This window comes from Mustela erminea, chromosome 9 (genome assembly GCF_009829155.1).
Source record: "Mustela erminea isolate mMusErm1 chromosome 9, mMusErm1.Pri, whole genome shotgun sequence".
Lineage (NCBI taxonomy): Eukaryota > Metazoa > Chordata > Mammalia > Carnivora > Mustelidae > Mustela > Mustela erminea.
Genome location: NC_045622.1, coordinates 71,065,997 through 71,082,741, shown reverse-complemented (window position 1 = coordinate 71,082,741; position 16,745 = coordinate 71,065,997). Strand labels below are relative to the sequence as shown.

Here is a 16,745-nt window from a genome sequence, read left to right as displayed (position 1 = left end):
AAAATGGGGTTGCAAACTCCATGTCTGTAGAGGCTTAGTGGATAACAAAAAAGCAGACTGTATTTATGCTTTCCAATTTGTTTTTGGAATACTTGGGCTACTCTGTTTATCTTGGGTTTTCCCCATTCTGGTTGAGATATGGGTATAAAGAAATTGCTGTCCTGTAGGCAAATTAGAAATACAGGTGTGATGATAAGTAGCACTAGGTGTACACCCTCAGCACTGGGAATTGGTAGGGAGTGATGGGGACCGCAGTGGACGTGAAGGGCCATTTCGCCTCTCACAGGCACCCAGCATTGCCCCAGTTTTGTTTTTTTCCAAAGCATGCTAGATTTTTATATGAAATGTTCCTGCTTTTAAACTTTGGCTCAGTCAAAAAACTCTGTGTGGCTCAAATAAAACTCATGTTGGGGACAAATTGGTTTGCATGTCATCAATTTAAAGCTCTGTTAGGTGTGTGGGGCAGATTGACGTTTTGGATGGCCTCCCAGGTCACCTCTGGCTGTAGGTTGGTCTGGTCTGATCTGTTGTAGGGGTCCTAAGGAAGAAGCTGTGATGTGGAGAGATTGTTATGTTCATCCTTGCATATGGACATGGGGGAATCCAAGATACGCAAAGTAAAAGGCACATTATAGAATAATATGTACAATTTCATTCTATTTGTTTAATTTTTTTTCTAAAAAGAAATATAGGTAAAGTTTTTAAAATGCGTAAAATGTTCATAAAAGCAAAAAATAAAGGATACTTAAGAAACCGGTAAAGGTGTTGCTTCTGAGATTGACACTGAATTGGACGCAGGAAGGGGAACTTCTGCTTTTTCCCCCGCTCTGTAATACAGAGTAATTTTGGGAAGGTAAAATGGAAAGAGTCATTGGGATGTATGACAGTGTTGAGGAAGGATGGAAGCAGCGTGGCCCGGAGTGATTAGGAAGGACTGTTGGAAGGAGTGGGGGCCTTGATGGTTGGGCAGAATGCATTAGGAAAGAGGATGACAGCAGCCAGAGCCTGGTGGTAGGAAAGCAGGTGTTGTGGGGACTGGGGAAAAATTACATTTGGAAGGAGCTCTGGGTAGGGGCTTTAGTAGTGAAGGAGGGTGTTGTATAGCAGGGGGCAATGGAATGTTTGCTGTACTCCAGCACAATCCGTCTGGCAGCAAGGACGAGGGAGCTTGTAGGCAGGGCCATAGGGCAGGAGCCTCTCATGTGGCTTCTTCTGGCTCCCAGGTAGCTGTCACTGATCCCTGCTAGGGTGTTGCCTGATGAACGGGGTTTATACCTATACACCCGATGAATAAGCTCATGGCACTTCCTGTTCCTCCACTCCCAAGAGTGTGGGCCTTGGAAGCTTGCCCACCTCTGTTGTTGCCTGGTGTGGTTCCTGTTCCTCTGAAGCCAGCATGTCTCTCCAGACATTTTGGAGGTTATGTAGAGCGACTGGCCATTGACTGAAGTGTAGTCACTTCAGAACGGGCCCGTCCTTTGGAGTCAGGGAGTTTGGAGCTTGGATTTTGACCTTGCCACTTCCTGGTTATGTGGTCGTGGGATGCACTCGATCCCTCTGGGCTCCAATATCCTCTGTGCAAAATGGAGATAGTATGATTTACCTTCTCAGTTGTTATACCTGGCAGGTTGATACCTTGCAAATAGATGCGCCATCCTTTACTTTCATATTATGGTACCCAGTCTGACCTGTAGTTACGTATCTATATTATTTATGTTTAGTATATGAAATATATACTTATTTGTATCTATTTATGACCATATCAGTCTATGCTGTTGGACTGTAAGCTCCTTTTCATTGGGGATAATAGGTTCTAATCATTGCTTTACCTCAAAGCGCTCAGAGTGCTAAGTACATAGTAGGGCTAGGTAGATGTTGTGTGAGTGGAGTCTATGTGGTTTAACCTACTCCAGTCTTTACAGCAATTGGCTTCTGATTGTTTAGGATGTGTCTCTGGGCTAGGGCATATCTTGTGTGTAGTTAAAACAAGTTTTGTCAAGCCAGATGCCCTTGTTAGGGTGATGTATCAGGATGGCTCGGAAGTCATTTATTATTTCGTTCCACTGTGGCATATCTACAGTTTGTGGGCCTTGACGTTCGTGCAGTTTAGGAGGTCTTCTTTAAAATCATATGAAATGGCAGAAGGCCTGGGAGTACAGCACTAGAACCCTTTCCAGGACCTTACAAGGGATTTTGGAATGAGGGGTGCTAATGCTTGAGCTTCAGGTAAACCATCTCTGTATTTCAGGATTCACAGAGCACTCACTGAAGGCTGTGGTAGGAGTTACGAAGGCTAAGGAGATTTCTAAAAGGGGAAAAAATGGTGGCAATGAATACAAGTTTTAGTAAAACTGTCATCCCAAGCAGACTCAGAAGAAAATCCCTTGTATGTTTCTTTTCATTACACAAATATCTGTTGAGCACCTACTCTGTGCCAGGCACTGTGTATGCACTGGAACATAGCTGTGAAAACAGAAGTCCTTTTCCGGTGGAGCCTACATTTCAAGTGGTCCCCTCCATCAGGACCTGCAGACCTACTTAGATGGCAGTAAAGAGCCACAGTACTGATCTGCGGCGGTGGCAGTAAAGGCACTTCAATGCCTGTATTTCCCTTTCTGATTCCTCTCCCTTCTCTCCAGGCCTGTTCTGAGAGGAAGAGCCACATGGTTCAGCCTATGCTAAGAGGACCTGAGCCATCCTAAGCAGTGACAAAAGACTCCTCTACAGTTCCCTGGGGGAGTGGGGATGGTGGCTTGGGACTGCTCAGGCCCCTCCCTGCCCTGCCTGTGGGACAGAGTGATAAAGGAGCCATTACCTTCCCATTAAAGTCTCCGTTTTAGGGCTTATTTCAGCCACAGAGGTAGTCCAGCAAAACTGAAGGAGCAAATCCTTCAGACTCCAGAGCCCATAAACGGAGGTGTTTCCTATGTCCTGCTTCCCGAGGGGTGGCGAGCCCCATAGTCTCCAAGGAGAACGGCGGAGTCCAGAGACGTGAAGTGTCTGCCTCGCTGTTTACCCCCAGCCGGTGCTCCACTCGGCCACAGCGGGGCGGTGACTCAGAGCTGGAGCTGTGTTCCTGCCTCGTTGCCAGTTTTTGCGTGGGGGTTGGGGAAGAGGGAGAATGAATGAGTAGGAGCAAGTGGCGGCTGGATTTGTAACACCTTCGGAAGCAGCTGCCGGAGAACCGAAATTGAGAATAGGCGGGTGGGGAGCCTCTGCCTCACCTCTTGCAGGCAGCTAGGCCCTCCTTCCCTGTGTGACCAGAACCCAGGTTTTCATAAGGCCAAGGCTGGGGAAGAAGACACAGTCCTTCTGAACATGGAGCTCAAGGAGAGAGTGAGTGCGTGTGCCACCTTTCCCGGCGAGCTGGGGAGAGCAGGTTAGTCCTGTCCGGTCTTCACAGGGACTCCGTTCACTGCGGTGTATTCTGATTCATGAAAGTCAGATAATGGACTGAAGGGGGGGGTTCGATGGCTTGGTTGGGAGTGCCAACCAAAAACAGTCCAATTTAACTGAGAATAAATAGGACGAAAGTATCATTAAGTACACCTCCCCGATGTCATTACAAAGGATTCTCTGTTGGCAAGTGAGATCAGGGAGACAGTGTTCTGCCTCATTCCTTTGTGTTTCAGTTATGTTGTATTGTTGTTCCGGCTCAGTCTGTGGCTCTGCCAGGAGTCAGAGATGAACCCCAGTGTCTCAGGACGTGATTGTTGGAAGATCCCTACAATGTCACTTGGTCCATCCTTCTCATTTTACTCTGGAACCTGGCTTACTAAACAGAAGCATAGAACCGGCTACTCTCTGAGGTTGAAAATGTTTCCTGCGAAGTTTGAAAACTTCTGTAGCGTGCGCATCCCTGACTCAGCACTGCTCGCTGGGGAGGCTGTTTTTCTTGGGCTGTGCTTTCTGAACGTTTGAGGACTGACCCAGTGGGGGACAGAAGTGGGGCTGAAGGCAGGCGTCTACTGATCTTAAAGGACTTTTTCTGGCAGGCAAGTTCCTTAAATAGAAGTTTAAACAGGAGGCTGGATAGAGTGCCTTAATTCAAAAGGGAGAAAATATGTTCTTGAGCCGCTGCCCTATGGCAGGCTAATCATACTGGCACTTGCAGTACGGAAAAAGGCAAAACAGCTATATCCGTGGGGAGTTTCCGGGCTAGCAAAAGAAGACTCTAACAAGCACTTAAACGTGCAGTGCTACAGGCCAGGCCCATTATTAGTACTCTTCAAAACAATCTGCAAGGTTGGGATTGTCTTCTCGTTTGGCAGATAGAGAATCCAGCACTCAGAAAGGTCAGTCACTCATTCAAGGTCGTGCACCGCCAAGTGTGCGGCAGAGCTGGGGTTTGAGCTGCAGTCGTCCTGACTCTGAACAACAGGCTGGGGTTCATGCTTGGCAGGCTTCATGTGGCCTCTACATTGGATGCATGAGAGAACCTAAGACCCCGAGAGGCTGAGTATTTGCTGGGGGTGTGGACCTGGTAGTGACAACGCTGTATCTTGGCTCCTAGTACTTTGATTCTCTGCCAACATTCTTCTTCAAAAAGAAAAAAAAAAAAAAAAAAGGAGCAGGAGTCCATCTGGGTTTGCTTTCCTCATTCTGTCAGGAGCTTGGTTTTAATCTTTTCATGGTTCTTGAGGTCTTGTAAAGTCAAAATTAAAACTCCCTATTAACCACGTAGGACTCTTAAGGGCCCCATGTGGGAGCTCAGGAAGAAGGCAGGTCTTATACTTGGGTTAGTGGGTCAGGAGAGCTAATTTATGAAATGAGTTGGCCGCTGAGTGGATCTGAAAACATCTGGAGCACCTGATGAAATGTAGAGCTTTTCAAATCACGCTAGCAGACTTGAGTCTGTGGAATCCAGAGTTTAGAAAGCACAGCTCTCTTTGCAAGATATGTGAGCTTTGAGGTTGCTCAGTTAATTCTGTGACTGCTTTATGCCCAGTTCTGTCTGTGTCAGGCTCTGCCCTTTTAATGCCTTCAGGTGAGGAGAGCAGGGACTGACTGTCCGTTCAGGTAGCAGGTCTGGGGTTTGGCTGGATTTCAGTGTCTCTGCTTTATTGGATGTGTGAGTGAAAGCCAGGTGTGGACCGCGTGGGAGTGGGGAAGGCCGTTCTTTGGTTTGTGCCATGCTCCTCAGGGCTGGTCAGTGTCTCCACTGCACGTAGGAGCCTTTATCAGGCCTGCAGACCCCTCTCTCCCCCACTCTCTCTGGGGGAGTCTTGACAGGTTGGGCTGCAGTGATCAGGAAATGAGGTGGGTTATGCACCTGAAAGTGATGTGTGCTTGTGCTCAGGCTGTTGAGATGAAGGAGTTCAAGTGCCTGCTCCCTAGGTGTTACTGTTCTGTGCTGCAGGAGATCCATGAGAAATAAGTGAATGATGGTTCCCAGCCCTCCAGGAACTTGGGCTCTCGATGGAGGGGGCGGGGGAGGAGAACAAACACACATGAAGTAAGCAGAGAGCAATATAGGAGAGAGCATATAATCAGTCACCAAATTGTAGGTTTCGTAGCAAATACTCTCCAGTTCACAAAAGGGAGATACAGGTGATGTTTGTGTTCTCCTCCCATGTGTTTTTAACCACGCAGTCATTTCCTCTCGGGTGTTTACATTCCATTCTTTGATTCCCTGTGTTGAGTGTATTACCCTCCTTTGTTGGGGGGGGGGGTGTTCAGGGGAGGGCGGATTTCTCCAAATTATATTGTAACACAGTTGGGAGAGAGCCGAGGATGAAGCGTTCTTGGCATGTTGGTGTCTCATCCTTCTTTCTTTTGTCACTAAGAAGGGAAGCCGCTGCCCTCTGATGACTTACGACCTTTTAGATTCTTGTCTCTTTGGTACTTTTGCCCAGACCTCTGTAGGGGTTAGCTAGTGTATTTAGACTTATGGCCTCACTTTAAGGTAGAAGCCTCTTTAGTTGTTTTTCATTCATTCATTCAGCAAATGTAACCGTGCCAGACACTGGTATAAGCCGACAAGGGCAGTGAAGAGACAGGCAAGCTCCATGCTCTCCTGGAATATACCTATTAGGGAGACTGACAACAGTCAGAACACATGAGTCAGAGAAATGACAGTAATAGTGAAAATAGGGTGACATGATATGAAGTGACTGGGAGCCTACTTCTGTGGGTGGTTGGGCAGGGCTCTGAGGTGGTGATAGTTGTGCCAAGGTGAGTGATAAAGAGCCAGTTATGCGAGTATGAGAGAAAGAGCTTCCAGGTGGAAAGGCTAGCTAGTACAGAGGTTGTTAAGTTGGAAATAGCTTAGTCTTCAAGGAGCAGAAAGGAGGCCAGGGTGGCTGGGGAGGGATGGAGAAGGAGAGAAGATGTTTATTGTACAAGAAGGTGATGTAGGTGGTCAGGGGGTCAAGTCTCCTAGAGCCAAGCCGAGGCAAAGAGCTTGAATTTTACTCTGTGCTGTGGAGCTGTTGCGGGGTTTAAAGGAGGAATGTGACTTGATTTAATTTCCATTTGAAGAGACCCATCAGGCTTCCCATGAGGAGAGTGGGTTGTACAGAGGCCAGGGAGAGAGCAGTTAGGCTGTTGTACTATCTTAGCTCGAGATGATTGGGTGCTGGCTATAGGACTAGAGAGAAAGGGGTGCATTCAGAGATGTCTTGGAGATAGAGGCACCTGGGCTTGCTAATAGTAGTGTGTGAGGAAGTTACTGTGGAGCAGGGAATGGAGAGCGACTCCCAGGTTGCTGGGTTGTGATGCTGTTAATGGAAACAGAGAAACCTGCGGAAGGAAATACTGGGTTTGGTCGGAGTTGGGGGAGGAGGCTTATTTTGTTTCTGCCCTGTTAAAATGTGGATTACTAGTACTCATTGCAATGGTCAAGGTGCATGGTCAGGTTCAGCAAACATCAGCTCAGTACCTTCAGTGTGCCAGGCGTTGTGTGAGTATCCTCACAACTCTTGGGAAGGATATTATCACTATTCCCTGTTTGCAAATGGAAGCACCAAGGCTCAGTGAGGTGAGATGGCGTGCTCGGTTTGAACCCAGGTCTTCTGATGCCGGGGCTCAGGGCAGACACTGAAGGAGGCTGGCTAGTGTGCAGTGTTGATGGCTTTCACTTGAGAAGAGAGGATGGGGACCCTATGTTGGCTCATCAAGGCCCAATTCCGATGATTTCTGAAGAAGAGCCTGACAGAGGAATGCCCATGTGCAAGGAGTTGTTGAAAATCTTGACATTTCCAAAATAGTGCAAGCTCTAAAGACCATTTCAGTAAGATTCTCAGTCCCTTTAGGAAATGCCACATGAACAACAGTGACACTTTGTACTAAACAAGCCGTTTTATAAAAGTGTTAAATAAAATAAAAGGACCTTGGAAGTGTTGAGGGAAGGTAAAGATGCTACTTCAGCCTTTGAGTGCCACCTTTTTACTCTGTGGCCCAAGTAGGAACTGAAGGAGATAGGGAGGCAATTTCTTCTGCTCTTGGAGTTTCGGTGACTAATTTGGGGACCCAAGTAGAAGCATTATTAGGTTACCCACAGTCCTTGGTTTTCTTGAGACACTGGGATTCAAACAGTCAGTGCCTTAACAAGCCTGGAGGCAGAGCTGAACGTGGCATCAGGCCTGCAAGGTGACAGTCTTGCTGCATTAGGGGAGCCACACTGGGGAGCCTGAGGAGCCAGAGGGGCAGATGCTGCCAGGCATACCAATGAGAAGAGCCTTGATAGAGTCCCTCCTTAGACTTTCAAGCTGGATCCTCTTCTTACATTTTAAGCTGTTCTCTTTATAGCTGGGCCAGATAAGAGCTCTTGCTGACTGTGCGGGTTTGTCCCACACTCAGCATACCAATACCACCACCATCGGTAAACCAGATTTATCAGGGTGCTCTGACCTCCACTCGTGGGCACCGTTCACATAACTCCAGAGCTTCTTGCTATGCCCAAAGGAATTGCCAGTCTAAGTAATTGGAACCCTTATGTTTAACCGACCAGAATCTCGCTGCTCACATTATGGTCAAACTCTGTATGAATGGAAAATTAATCTTGCAGAAATGCTGCAAGAAACTGTAGGACTCGTTTACGTCTCGACTAGTCCTGTCAGTGGTTGTACGTGTGCTCCTCCTTATATTGAGCTCAAATTGGTTTCCACGGCTCCCTGGTCCTAACTCTGCCTTGTGAAATCTCTTCTGTTTGCTGTTGGACCTCTTTAGGGCCTGACCCAAGTCCTTCCAGGCCCTGGGCTTGTGAAGACGTGCTTATTTATGTGGATGGGTATGTGTGGCCCGCCTTCAGGGGGAAATCCTTCCCTGTAACCTTTTGTGTGCCTTAGTCCTCTCCCAGGTGAGACCAGCTGACATTCGACTTAGTGGGGGGTGTTTCTAGGAGGAAGGGCAGGATCTGAAAATAAAGCCTAGCTTGTGTTTTACTTCATTTGCCAAGTTACTTTCTAGTAGTCTGAAAAGAAACAGAAGCCCTTGTATGGAGGAAAGAACGTTTCTGTGTTCCCTTGAAACTGGCCACCTGGCTTCCAGCCGGGCCATCTCCATCACTCCCAAGAAGCAAGGTAGCAATTCAGGTTTAAGAACAGGTATTTCAGGGGATTTGTCTGTGCCTGCTAAATGTGTCTTGAGACAGGATGATAGGACATGAGATTCTTCATGGATTTTAGAAAATCAGGAAATGGAGCAGGGTGGGGGCTTTTGGCCTGAGGTCAGGGACAGCAGGTAAAGCTGGAGGACTTTGCAATCTCCAAACAGGTGTGGGGATCCTGCATTTACTATACAGCCTTTGTTTGGTGAGGGTGAGCTTGCAGTTAGGAGAAGGAGACCAGAAGGGTGGTGGTGTGCAGGAATGCAGAAGTCGACTGTCATTGTGGGCAAGTCATCTACCCTTCCCGGGTCTCACTTTCCTCACCTGTGGTCTGGTGTGATGAAACACAGCCTGCCATACTGGGGGTTTGGGAAGACTGAATTAAATAACCCAATACCTAACACTTCTTTTACTCAAAAAAGGGCTGAACCAGAAGCTCTGTGTGCTGGGCAAGCTTGATCAGAAATGATCCTTTTGTAAGGCCTTTGTATTCAGGAGGTATTATTCTGGTTTATCTCTTTTCTCAGCGTATGAGTCCTTCCCCCCCCCCCCTTAGTTTAGTGTTCCATTAACATCATGGAACCCAGATCATCAGTTTCCTTATGTGTAATGTGGGAGTAAAAATTTCAGCCCTGCTTATCTCAGAGGATACTTGGGAGAGTCAGGTATAGTGATGAATATGACCAAATTTGAAGCTTCATGGAAATTCAGGAAATTTTTTGTCAAAAAGGGCAGCATCTATATTAAGGAAGAAAGGTTGGGGAGCTGCCTCCAGATCTGATTAAAAAAAAACAGTCTTTTTTTTTTTTTTTTAAACTGGCTATTAATATATATATATATATATATATATATATATATATATATATATATATTTATTTATTTATTTTTAATGAGCATGTAACGTATTTTTTGCCCCAGAGGTAGTCACAGTGCTCACCATAGCACATATCCTCCCCAATGTCCATCACCCAGCCACCCTATCCCTAACCGCCCCCCCCACAACCCTCAGTTTATTTCATGTGATTAAGAGTCTCTTTTATGGTTTGTCTCCCTCTTGATCCCATCTTGTTTCATTTTTTCCTTTCCTACCCCCCAGGACCCCCTGCCCTGCCTCTCAAAGTCCTCATATCAGGGAGATCATATGATAATTGTCTTTCTCTGATTGACTTATTTCACTTAGCATAATACTCTCTAGTTCCATCCACATCGTTGCAAATGGCAAGATTTCATTTCTTTTGATGGCTGCATAGTATTCCATTTGTGTGTGTGTGTGTGTGTGTGTGTGTGTGTGTGTGTGTGTGTATCTCACATTTTCTTTATCCATTCATCTCTTGATGGACATGTAGGTTCTTTCCATAGTCTGGCTATTGTGGACATTGCTGCTATAAACATTCGGGTGCATGTGTCCCTTTAGATCCCTACATTTGTATCTTTAGGGTAAATACCCAGTAGTGCGATTGCTGGGTCATAGGGTAGCTCTATTTTCAGCTTTTCAAGGACACTCCATACTGTTTTCCAGAGTGGCTGCACTAGCTCGCATTCCCACCTACAGTGTAGGGGGGCTTCCCTTTCTCCGCATCCTCGCCAACACCTGTCATTTCCTGGCTGGTTAATTTGAGCATTCTGACTGGTGTGAAGTGGTATCTCATTGTGGTTTTGATTTCTATTTTCCTGATGCTGAGTGATGTTGAGCACTTCTTCTGTTTCTAAAACAGCTATATCTTTGTCCACTTTAAAAATCCATGTATCTTCTAATGTTAGAATGTAAAGTTCATCTTAGTGTCTAATTCTTTCAGCTCAGGATTTTATTTAAGCTGGTATAAGTTGGGTGTGGGGAGCCTAGGAGTTGCTATCCAGGTCATGCAGCATATATGAAGAGGTTGCTGGATGCTGGTTGCTGCTCTGGGCATAGAGAAGATCCCCTCTTTGTGTACATCAGAGATCCTCCTAGCTGACCTTGGATTAGGGACAAAGGTTGTTTGGGGACTACTGAGTGCCACATATGTGTTGTCATTTAGAACTTTGGCTCAGGCACAATAGAAGGAGGGAGGTGCAGAGGAAGAGAGAGGGGGAGTAGCAGTGGATGAGATGCTGTTTTTCTGATGCTTTGTCTTCAGGGATTTCTGGTTGTGGCCAGGAACCCCTGAGCCCCGTAGACTCCTAAGGAAAGGGGACAGCAAGTTATTATGCAAAAAGTATATTGGATCTAGAAATAGAAGACCAGGATTTATGTTCCTGTCTTATCACTTACTGATGATATTATCTTGAGCAAGTCACTTAACCTCTCTGAGCCATTTCCTCATTCATAAAATGGGGGTCGATGGTGGTAATAACTAAGAGGCATAAGGAAAGGTTTTGTAGACTGTAGAGTCCTTGAGAAGTAACAGTGGATCATGGTGTTGTTGCTTCATTATTAAGCCTGTTATGAGCAGGGCTTTTTGGTTTTTTTCCTCCAGGTAGAAATGAGGCAGGCTTTGAGTTTGTAATTCCCTGGTGAATGCCGAGCTGGGAAGAAAGAAAGAAAAAAAAGAAAGAGAGAGAGAGAGAGGCGGAAACTGGGTGTAAATAAATCCTAACCCGTGAACATGGTGCAAGGATTTCTGGACCAGGTGTTACTGGGGTCCAGTTCTCATCCTTATCTGGATGCTTGTGCCTTAACTCTGCTTTTTGTGACGATCAGGCTGCTGTCTGCCAGATGGAGTCCTGGGATTCCATGGGCTTGCTTCAAACCTAGGAATTTGGAAGCTGGAATGGTTGGGAGGGATGAAAGGTTGGGGGTGGTGGTGGTGGTACACAATCACAGGGCCAAGGAGCAACCTGGTTTTGATGGCTTGGACTGCTTCACATTTGGCTTATCAGCAGTCAGGCTGCTCTAAACTCAGTGCCAACTCACCCCAGCCACTGGAACTCAGGACACTCTGGCCAGGGCCCAGGGCAGAGTAAGAAAAACCTTATGCGCGAAGAGAGTTTTTTCTTTTTTAACCTTATACTATTCTTATTAAGCCTACTAATCTCTGGGGTGGCCCCATGCTTAGTTTGGAGATGGGCTAATACTTTAACACTAGCAAAATGAGATGATGTATTGACTCTGACAGTGAAAGCATTTTAACCATCGGTATTAGGGGCCCTAAAAAATGACCATGCCCTTTGATTAATTAATTCTACCTCTGGGAGCTTAACCCAAGGAAATAATTGGAATTTCAGGAAGAGTTTGTAGTAAAAGATGTATAATGCATCTAAAATATCCAGCATCAGATGAATGGAAATCTTTCTAGAATATAAGCACGAATGGAGTAAGGACTTCTTGTTCACTCTGTATCTCTGGCACCTAAAACAGCGCCTGGCACACAGATGGCCAGTGAACATGTTTTATGTGGCTATAGACAAAAAAAATTTATATCCATAGGATAAAACTCTGGTTTCACCTATCTGGACATAGAGCATTCCTATGAAACATTTTGTAAGACAGAATGATGTAAGGCAAATCAGATTACTATAATTTATGTGGAAAAAATTTTGAGCACTCTCAGACTCCCAAAATAACCTCTTTGGCTTTTCTGATATCTTAGGACACATTTTGTTAATAGATACACAAAATAAATTGAAATAAAACACAGCTGCTCCCAGACGCCCTTCAAAGCCCTGGCAACTTGATGCTGAGATGCTGGTGTTGTTCTCTGGTAGGGAGCTTGGGGGCGCCACTCGCTGCTTGCCTCCGTGAGGATTCCCTGCAAAACAAATGCTGAATGCTTTTTGCTTTTCAACTTTTTTTTTCTGAAAGCGAAAATTCCTCTTCAGATTTCTTTCAGTTAGTGAAAACAGGCACTAATATAGGTCTTTCCTAAAAATGAAGTGTCATAACATGAACTTCCAAAAAGGAGAGGGAGGGGGCACACATGGATTCAGCTATTTCAAATAAAGAAGTCTTAAGGACAGCAAATTGTCTATGTGATTAGGATGTGAAAAGGGCAGGAGACAGATTTCTAAATACAGCAAAATCATAATCTTTTAGTAGAGGGAAAAACTAGGGAAGGAGAAGATACTCAGGTATATCTGTATGAAAGTGATGAAATATTGGGTGACATTTTTTCTTTTTAAATTTTCTAAAATTTCTAAAAGGACTGATTCTTTGATTGGGGGAAAACACTTTAATCTAAATCATATTCTTTGAGGGGGGAAGAAAATGACTTTAGTTTATTTATTGAGCAAACCAGCAGCCTTTAGAGCCCTCTCCTCCTTTCTTTCAAAGAACCAGGCAGCCTTTGTGAATACACAAAACACCTACACACTTTGGTTGTGTCTGTTGGCTTGGCATGGAAGCTGATCCCTTCTAACTTCAAAAGGGTGATAGAAACTCCACAGTGTTGAAATTGTGCAGGTCATGTTGCAGAGACATGCCCATACATTTATATCCCATCATTGAAGCGAAGGCATTTTGTAGTAGGGAGAAGAATTTTAAGAAGATAGGTTTTTCTGGGTGGGTGGTTAATTCTTGGAATTCTTTCCCTGGTTCATGGTTTTGGGAAGCTGTTGATAGTGCTGTCTACTTTCCTTCATTCTTGTTTTAGCTCGTGCCGTCTTAAAGTAACTCGCTTCTGAGGAGTTTGGTCTGTCCGAATAAGGACTTCACAGAATGTCTCTCGAAGATGCAATGTTCTCTTGCAGCCAAGGCTTTCCTAGAATTAAAATCCCTGTGTCTTAGGTGGGCTTGGGCACCTGAGCTGAAAGTTTTTGTTTTCCAGTGCAACTGGGTCTTGACATATGAAGTGCATCTTTGAAGAAAGACCCACTCTCTCACACTGGGAGGAATCTGTGCTGATCAGGGGTCCTCAGACATTACTGATCTGTTGTTGTGTCTGCAAGCCTTCCCATTCCCATGACTTCTCATTCATTATCTCTTTTTCTTTCTCTTTAGCCATAACCAACAGACCACAGCATTCAGGCATCCTGTGAGTGGGCAGTTTTCGCCAGAAAATAGCGAATTTATTCTTCAAGAAGAGTAAGTACTTCTATATATTCTCCTTTTCCAGGCAGAGTTTGGGAGCTTAAAGGCATTGGCTCAAAACAGAGCTTGTTGGACTATTTTCTGTCCCAGATAGAGGGACTTGGAGTGGGATGGTCGATTCAAAGTGGAATGCAAGAATTTTGTTTTTCAATCTCCAGACTTCTCTCAGTGGGAAGATGTGGAAGTGTGGAGATGACCCAGGTTTGTGCCATGACTGGTACTGTCAGAGCCTCTTGCAAACACCCTGTCCCCTGAACGACCCCCACCCTCCTTAAGTATCATCTAACACACTAGCTGTGCTCTAAGAGGACCCACTCATCTGGAGCGAAATGGCCTTCAATCACACCAAACTGAACCAGCCTTTCAAGGAAACCTCGAATAAGAGTCTAAGGCCAGGGCTTCGAAGGGAGGAGGGCTGTGGCACCTGGAGTTCTTTCTGCTTGTTTTTTCCATTGTGGGGACTTTCTTGCTCCTCAGTCTGATTTCAGCAGGTCCCCTGGGGTGCTCAGAGGTAGGTACCACCACCCAGGGCTTATCTATTTAAAAATGCGTCTACAGCCCAAGCAGGGTATGTTCTTCTCCCAAACACAAAGGCAGAGAAAGGTATGCAAGTGGCTCTGCTTCCTCCTGCTCGTCTGAGACAGTTCTGTTTGAAGTAAATAAATAGTTCTGTTTGAGAAATGAATAGAGATGTTGGCTTTTTCTCTCCTTCATATCATTTTTCTGTTCAATCATCTAGACCAAATATGATCTGAAAATAAAAGATTTATATTTTTATAGTATTTCTCTCCCTCAGTACTTATACTTTTAAACTTTCTATTATGGAAAATTTCAAACCTATATACAAAAGGAGAAAGATAAAGTAGTAAGTCTAGTGTATTCAACTCTCATCTTTAATAATTTCAAAAATATGCCTGATTTTATTTCATCTGTACCTTCCCCCTCACCACCTAGATTATTCTGAAGCAAATTCCAAACATCATTTTGTTCCTACAGTATTTTCAGTTTAGAATCATACCTTATAGAACTTTTAAAACTAGAAATGTATAACGATGATACTGATATTCCTTGCCTGTTTACTCTGTGCTGGGGGTTTACATATAACACAACAATCCTGAGAAGTAGACCGTCATCACTGTTTTAGAGATGAAGACACGAAGACTCAAAGAAGTAGGGTCACTTGTTCAAAGTTGCATGGCTGGAAGTAGAAAAAGTCAGGATGGCACCCCCGCTTGATCTCTATAGTCAGGGCTAACCCTTGCCACTAGTGATTGGCTACTTGCTAAATTCTTTGGATTCTCCTGGCCCATGGGTCATGGGGTCTGACTTCGCAAGTGTCAGTACTATTAGAAAGTGGATGGGAGGTAAAGATGGTCTTGTCTTCTACACTGAGACAGAACTGCTGTGGAAAGACAGAGCCAGAATGTGGACTTTCCACATTCCAGCTTGGTACGAGCGTGTTTAAAGAATTCCTGAAGGTTAGAAGCTCTTGGGAGGTCAGTGAGTCCAGTCCCCTTCCTAAGGCATCCTAGAGAAATGGCTGCCTGTCATTTTTAAAGGTCTGTATGGAGAATCCATTAGAACACATAGTTTGGGAAGTTACCAACTTTAATAAAAGCTTCTAGAGAAATGCAGACTTCTCATCACTAAACACCCTTGTCTTATACACCCCTCCTTTTCCTCACTGTTAAGATTTTGTCCTTGGCCACTTCTGAGAAGGTAGCCTCTTTTATCCTCCCAAAATATCTCTGTAGCTAATCTCCATTCCATCCAGTTTCCAAGAAAAACACTTTTTTTCAAGGGGCACTTTTCTGGATGTCATAAGGACTGCTTGCTTGTCTCAGGTGGTGGGTGCAGGGTCTGGGTGACCAGACCATCCTTGAAGCAGGGAAAACGTGCTTTAGGCATTGAGAGGAAGGGAGGATTCCTGTGGACTGAGCTGGCGATCCCTGGGTTTACTCATTAAATACTTACAAAGTGCTCATATTGCGTCAGGGACTGTGCCAGAGAGTTTGCCGTTACAACAGCGTGCGAGACAAATGTCCTGTCTGTGAAAAGTAGTAGAGTGGTAGTGAAGAGAAGGTGGTAGAGTAGGGGAGATAAATAAACAAGAGGTCACAAATGTGGTAAATGTTCTCGGTGGAAAAAACATAGGGTTCGATGGGAGTTGGTAAAAGAGGGTTCTAACCTGGCTTAGGGATTGTAAGAGGCCTCTCCATCCTGGGAAGGGAGGCTGTTTCAACTGAGACCTGTCCAGTCACAGTGCCCCAACCTGGGCAGTGACCTAGAGGGGAAAGAGCGTAGAGCTATACCAAGTGAGTGAGAATGAAAAAATGAGACACACCAGATGGACTCTGGAGGTAAAACTGGACTTGGGAGGTAAAATTGACAAGACTTGGTAATTGATTGGCTGTGATGGGGAAGTGTCTGGCCCTAAATTGGAGGAAGGGGGGATTTAGATAAGTAAAGATAAGTGTGCACGTGCATGCGCCAATCATTCACAGCTGAAGGAAGTGTGAACAGCCTTGGTGGGGTCAGAGGGCAAGAGGGGGACTGACTTGTAGCTGAGGTTTGAGGTTTGCAAAGGGGAGGGAGGAGTAAGGTTGGAGAGGGAGTTTCGGCCAGTTATCTAAATTGCTTCCTTTTGAAATACACCCAGAGTTACCCCTGGTGGAGCTCTGGAGGGGGAGTTCAGCATGATTTCACCTGATAGAAACCCAGTTTTTAAAAAACGTATCAACAAGGGGTGCCTGGGGGGCTCAGTTAGTTAAGTGTCTGCCTTTGGCTTGGGTCATGATCTCAGGTTCCTGGGATCGAGTCCCACATGGGGCTCCCTGCTCAGCGGGGGTCTCCTTCTCCCTCCCACTCTCCCTCTGTGTACTTTCTCACTCTCTCTGTTTCAAATAAATAAATAAATAAATAAATAAAATCTTAAAAAGAAAAGTGACAACAAATAAGATTCCTGTTTTGTTCCCTTAGAGGAGCTTAATTTTGTGTGGTGTGTTATGTGGTGAGGGAAAAAGATCAAGATAGCCATTCATGTGTGCTTTACACATCAGCTCTCAGATTAACATCAGGGGTGGGTGGAAAACTGGCTCTTTTCTTTTTCTTCTCTAAGGACTATCTGTTGAGGCCACGTGGACTCCTCTTGCTAGAGCCTCCACCTGAGGTTCTTGACGTGAATCCTTCCGT

The 16,745-nt window shown here is 45.2% G+C and overlaps 1 protein-coding gene across 15 annotated transcripts in view; it reads left to right on the top strand.

Moving 5' to 3' along the window:
- Positions 1 to 16,745, top strand: part of PLEKHA7 (pleckstrin homology domain containing A7) — a 213,139-nt gene that overhangs the window by 111,466 nt on the left and 84,928 nt on the right. For 14 of the 15 annotated variants that reach the window (XM_032356705.1, XM_032356703.1, XM_032356698.1 and 11 more), the window contains one exon: positions 13,464 to 13,547. In XM_032356705.1, the coding sequence (XP_032212596.1) occupies positions 13,464 to 13,547 (84 nt within the window). Of the gene's footprint in view, positions 1 to 3,043; positions 3,380 to 13,463; positions 13,548 to 16,745 lie in introns of those variants that run through there. The other variant, XM_032356709.1, reaches the window with a different exon arrangement.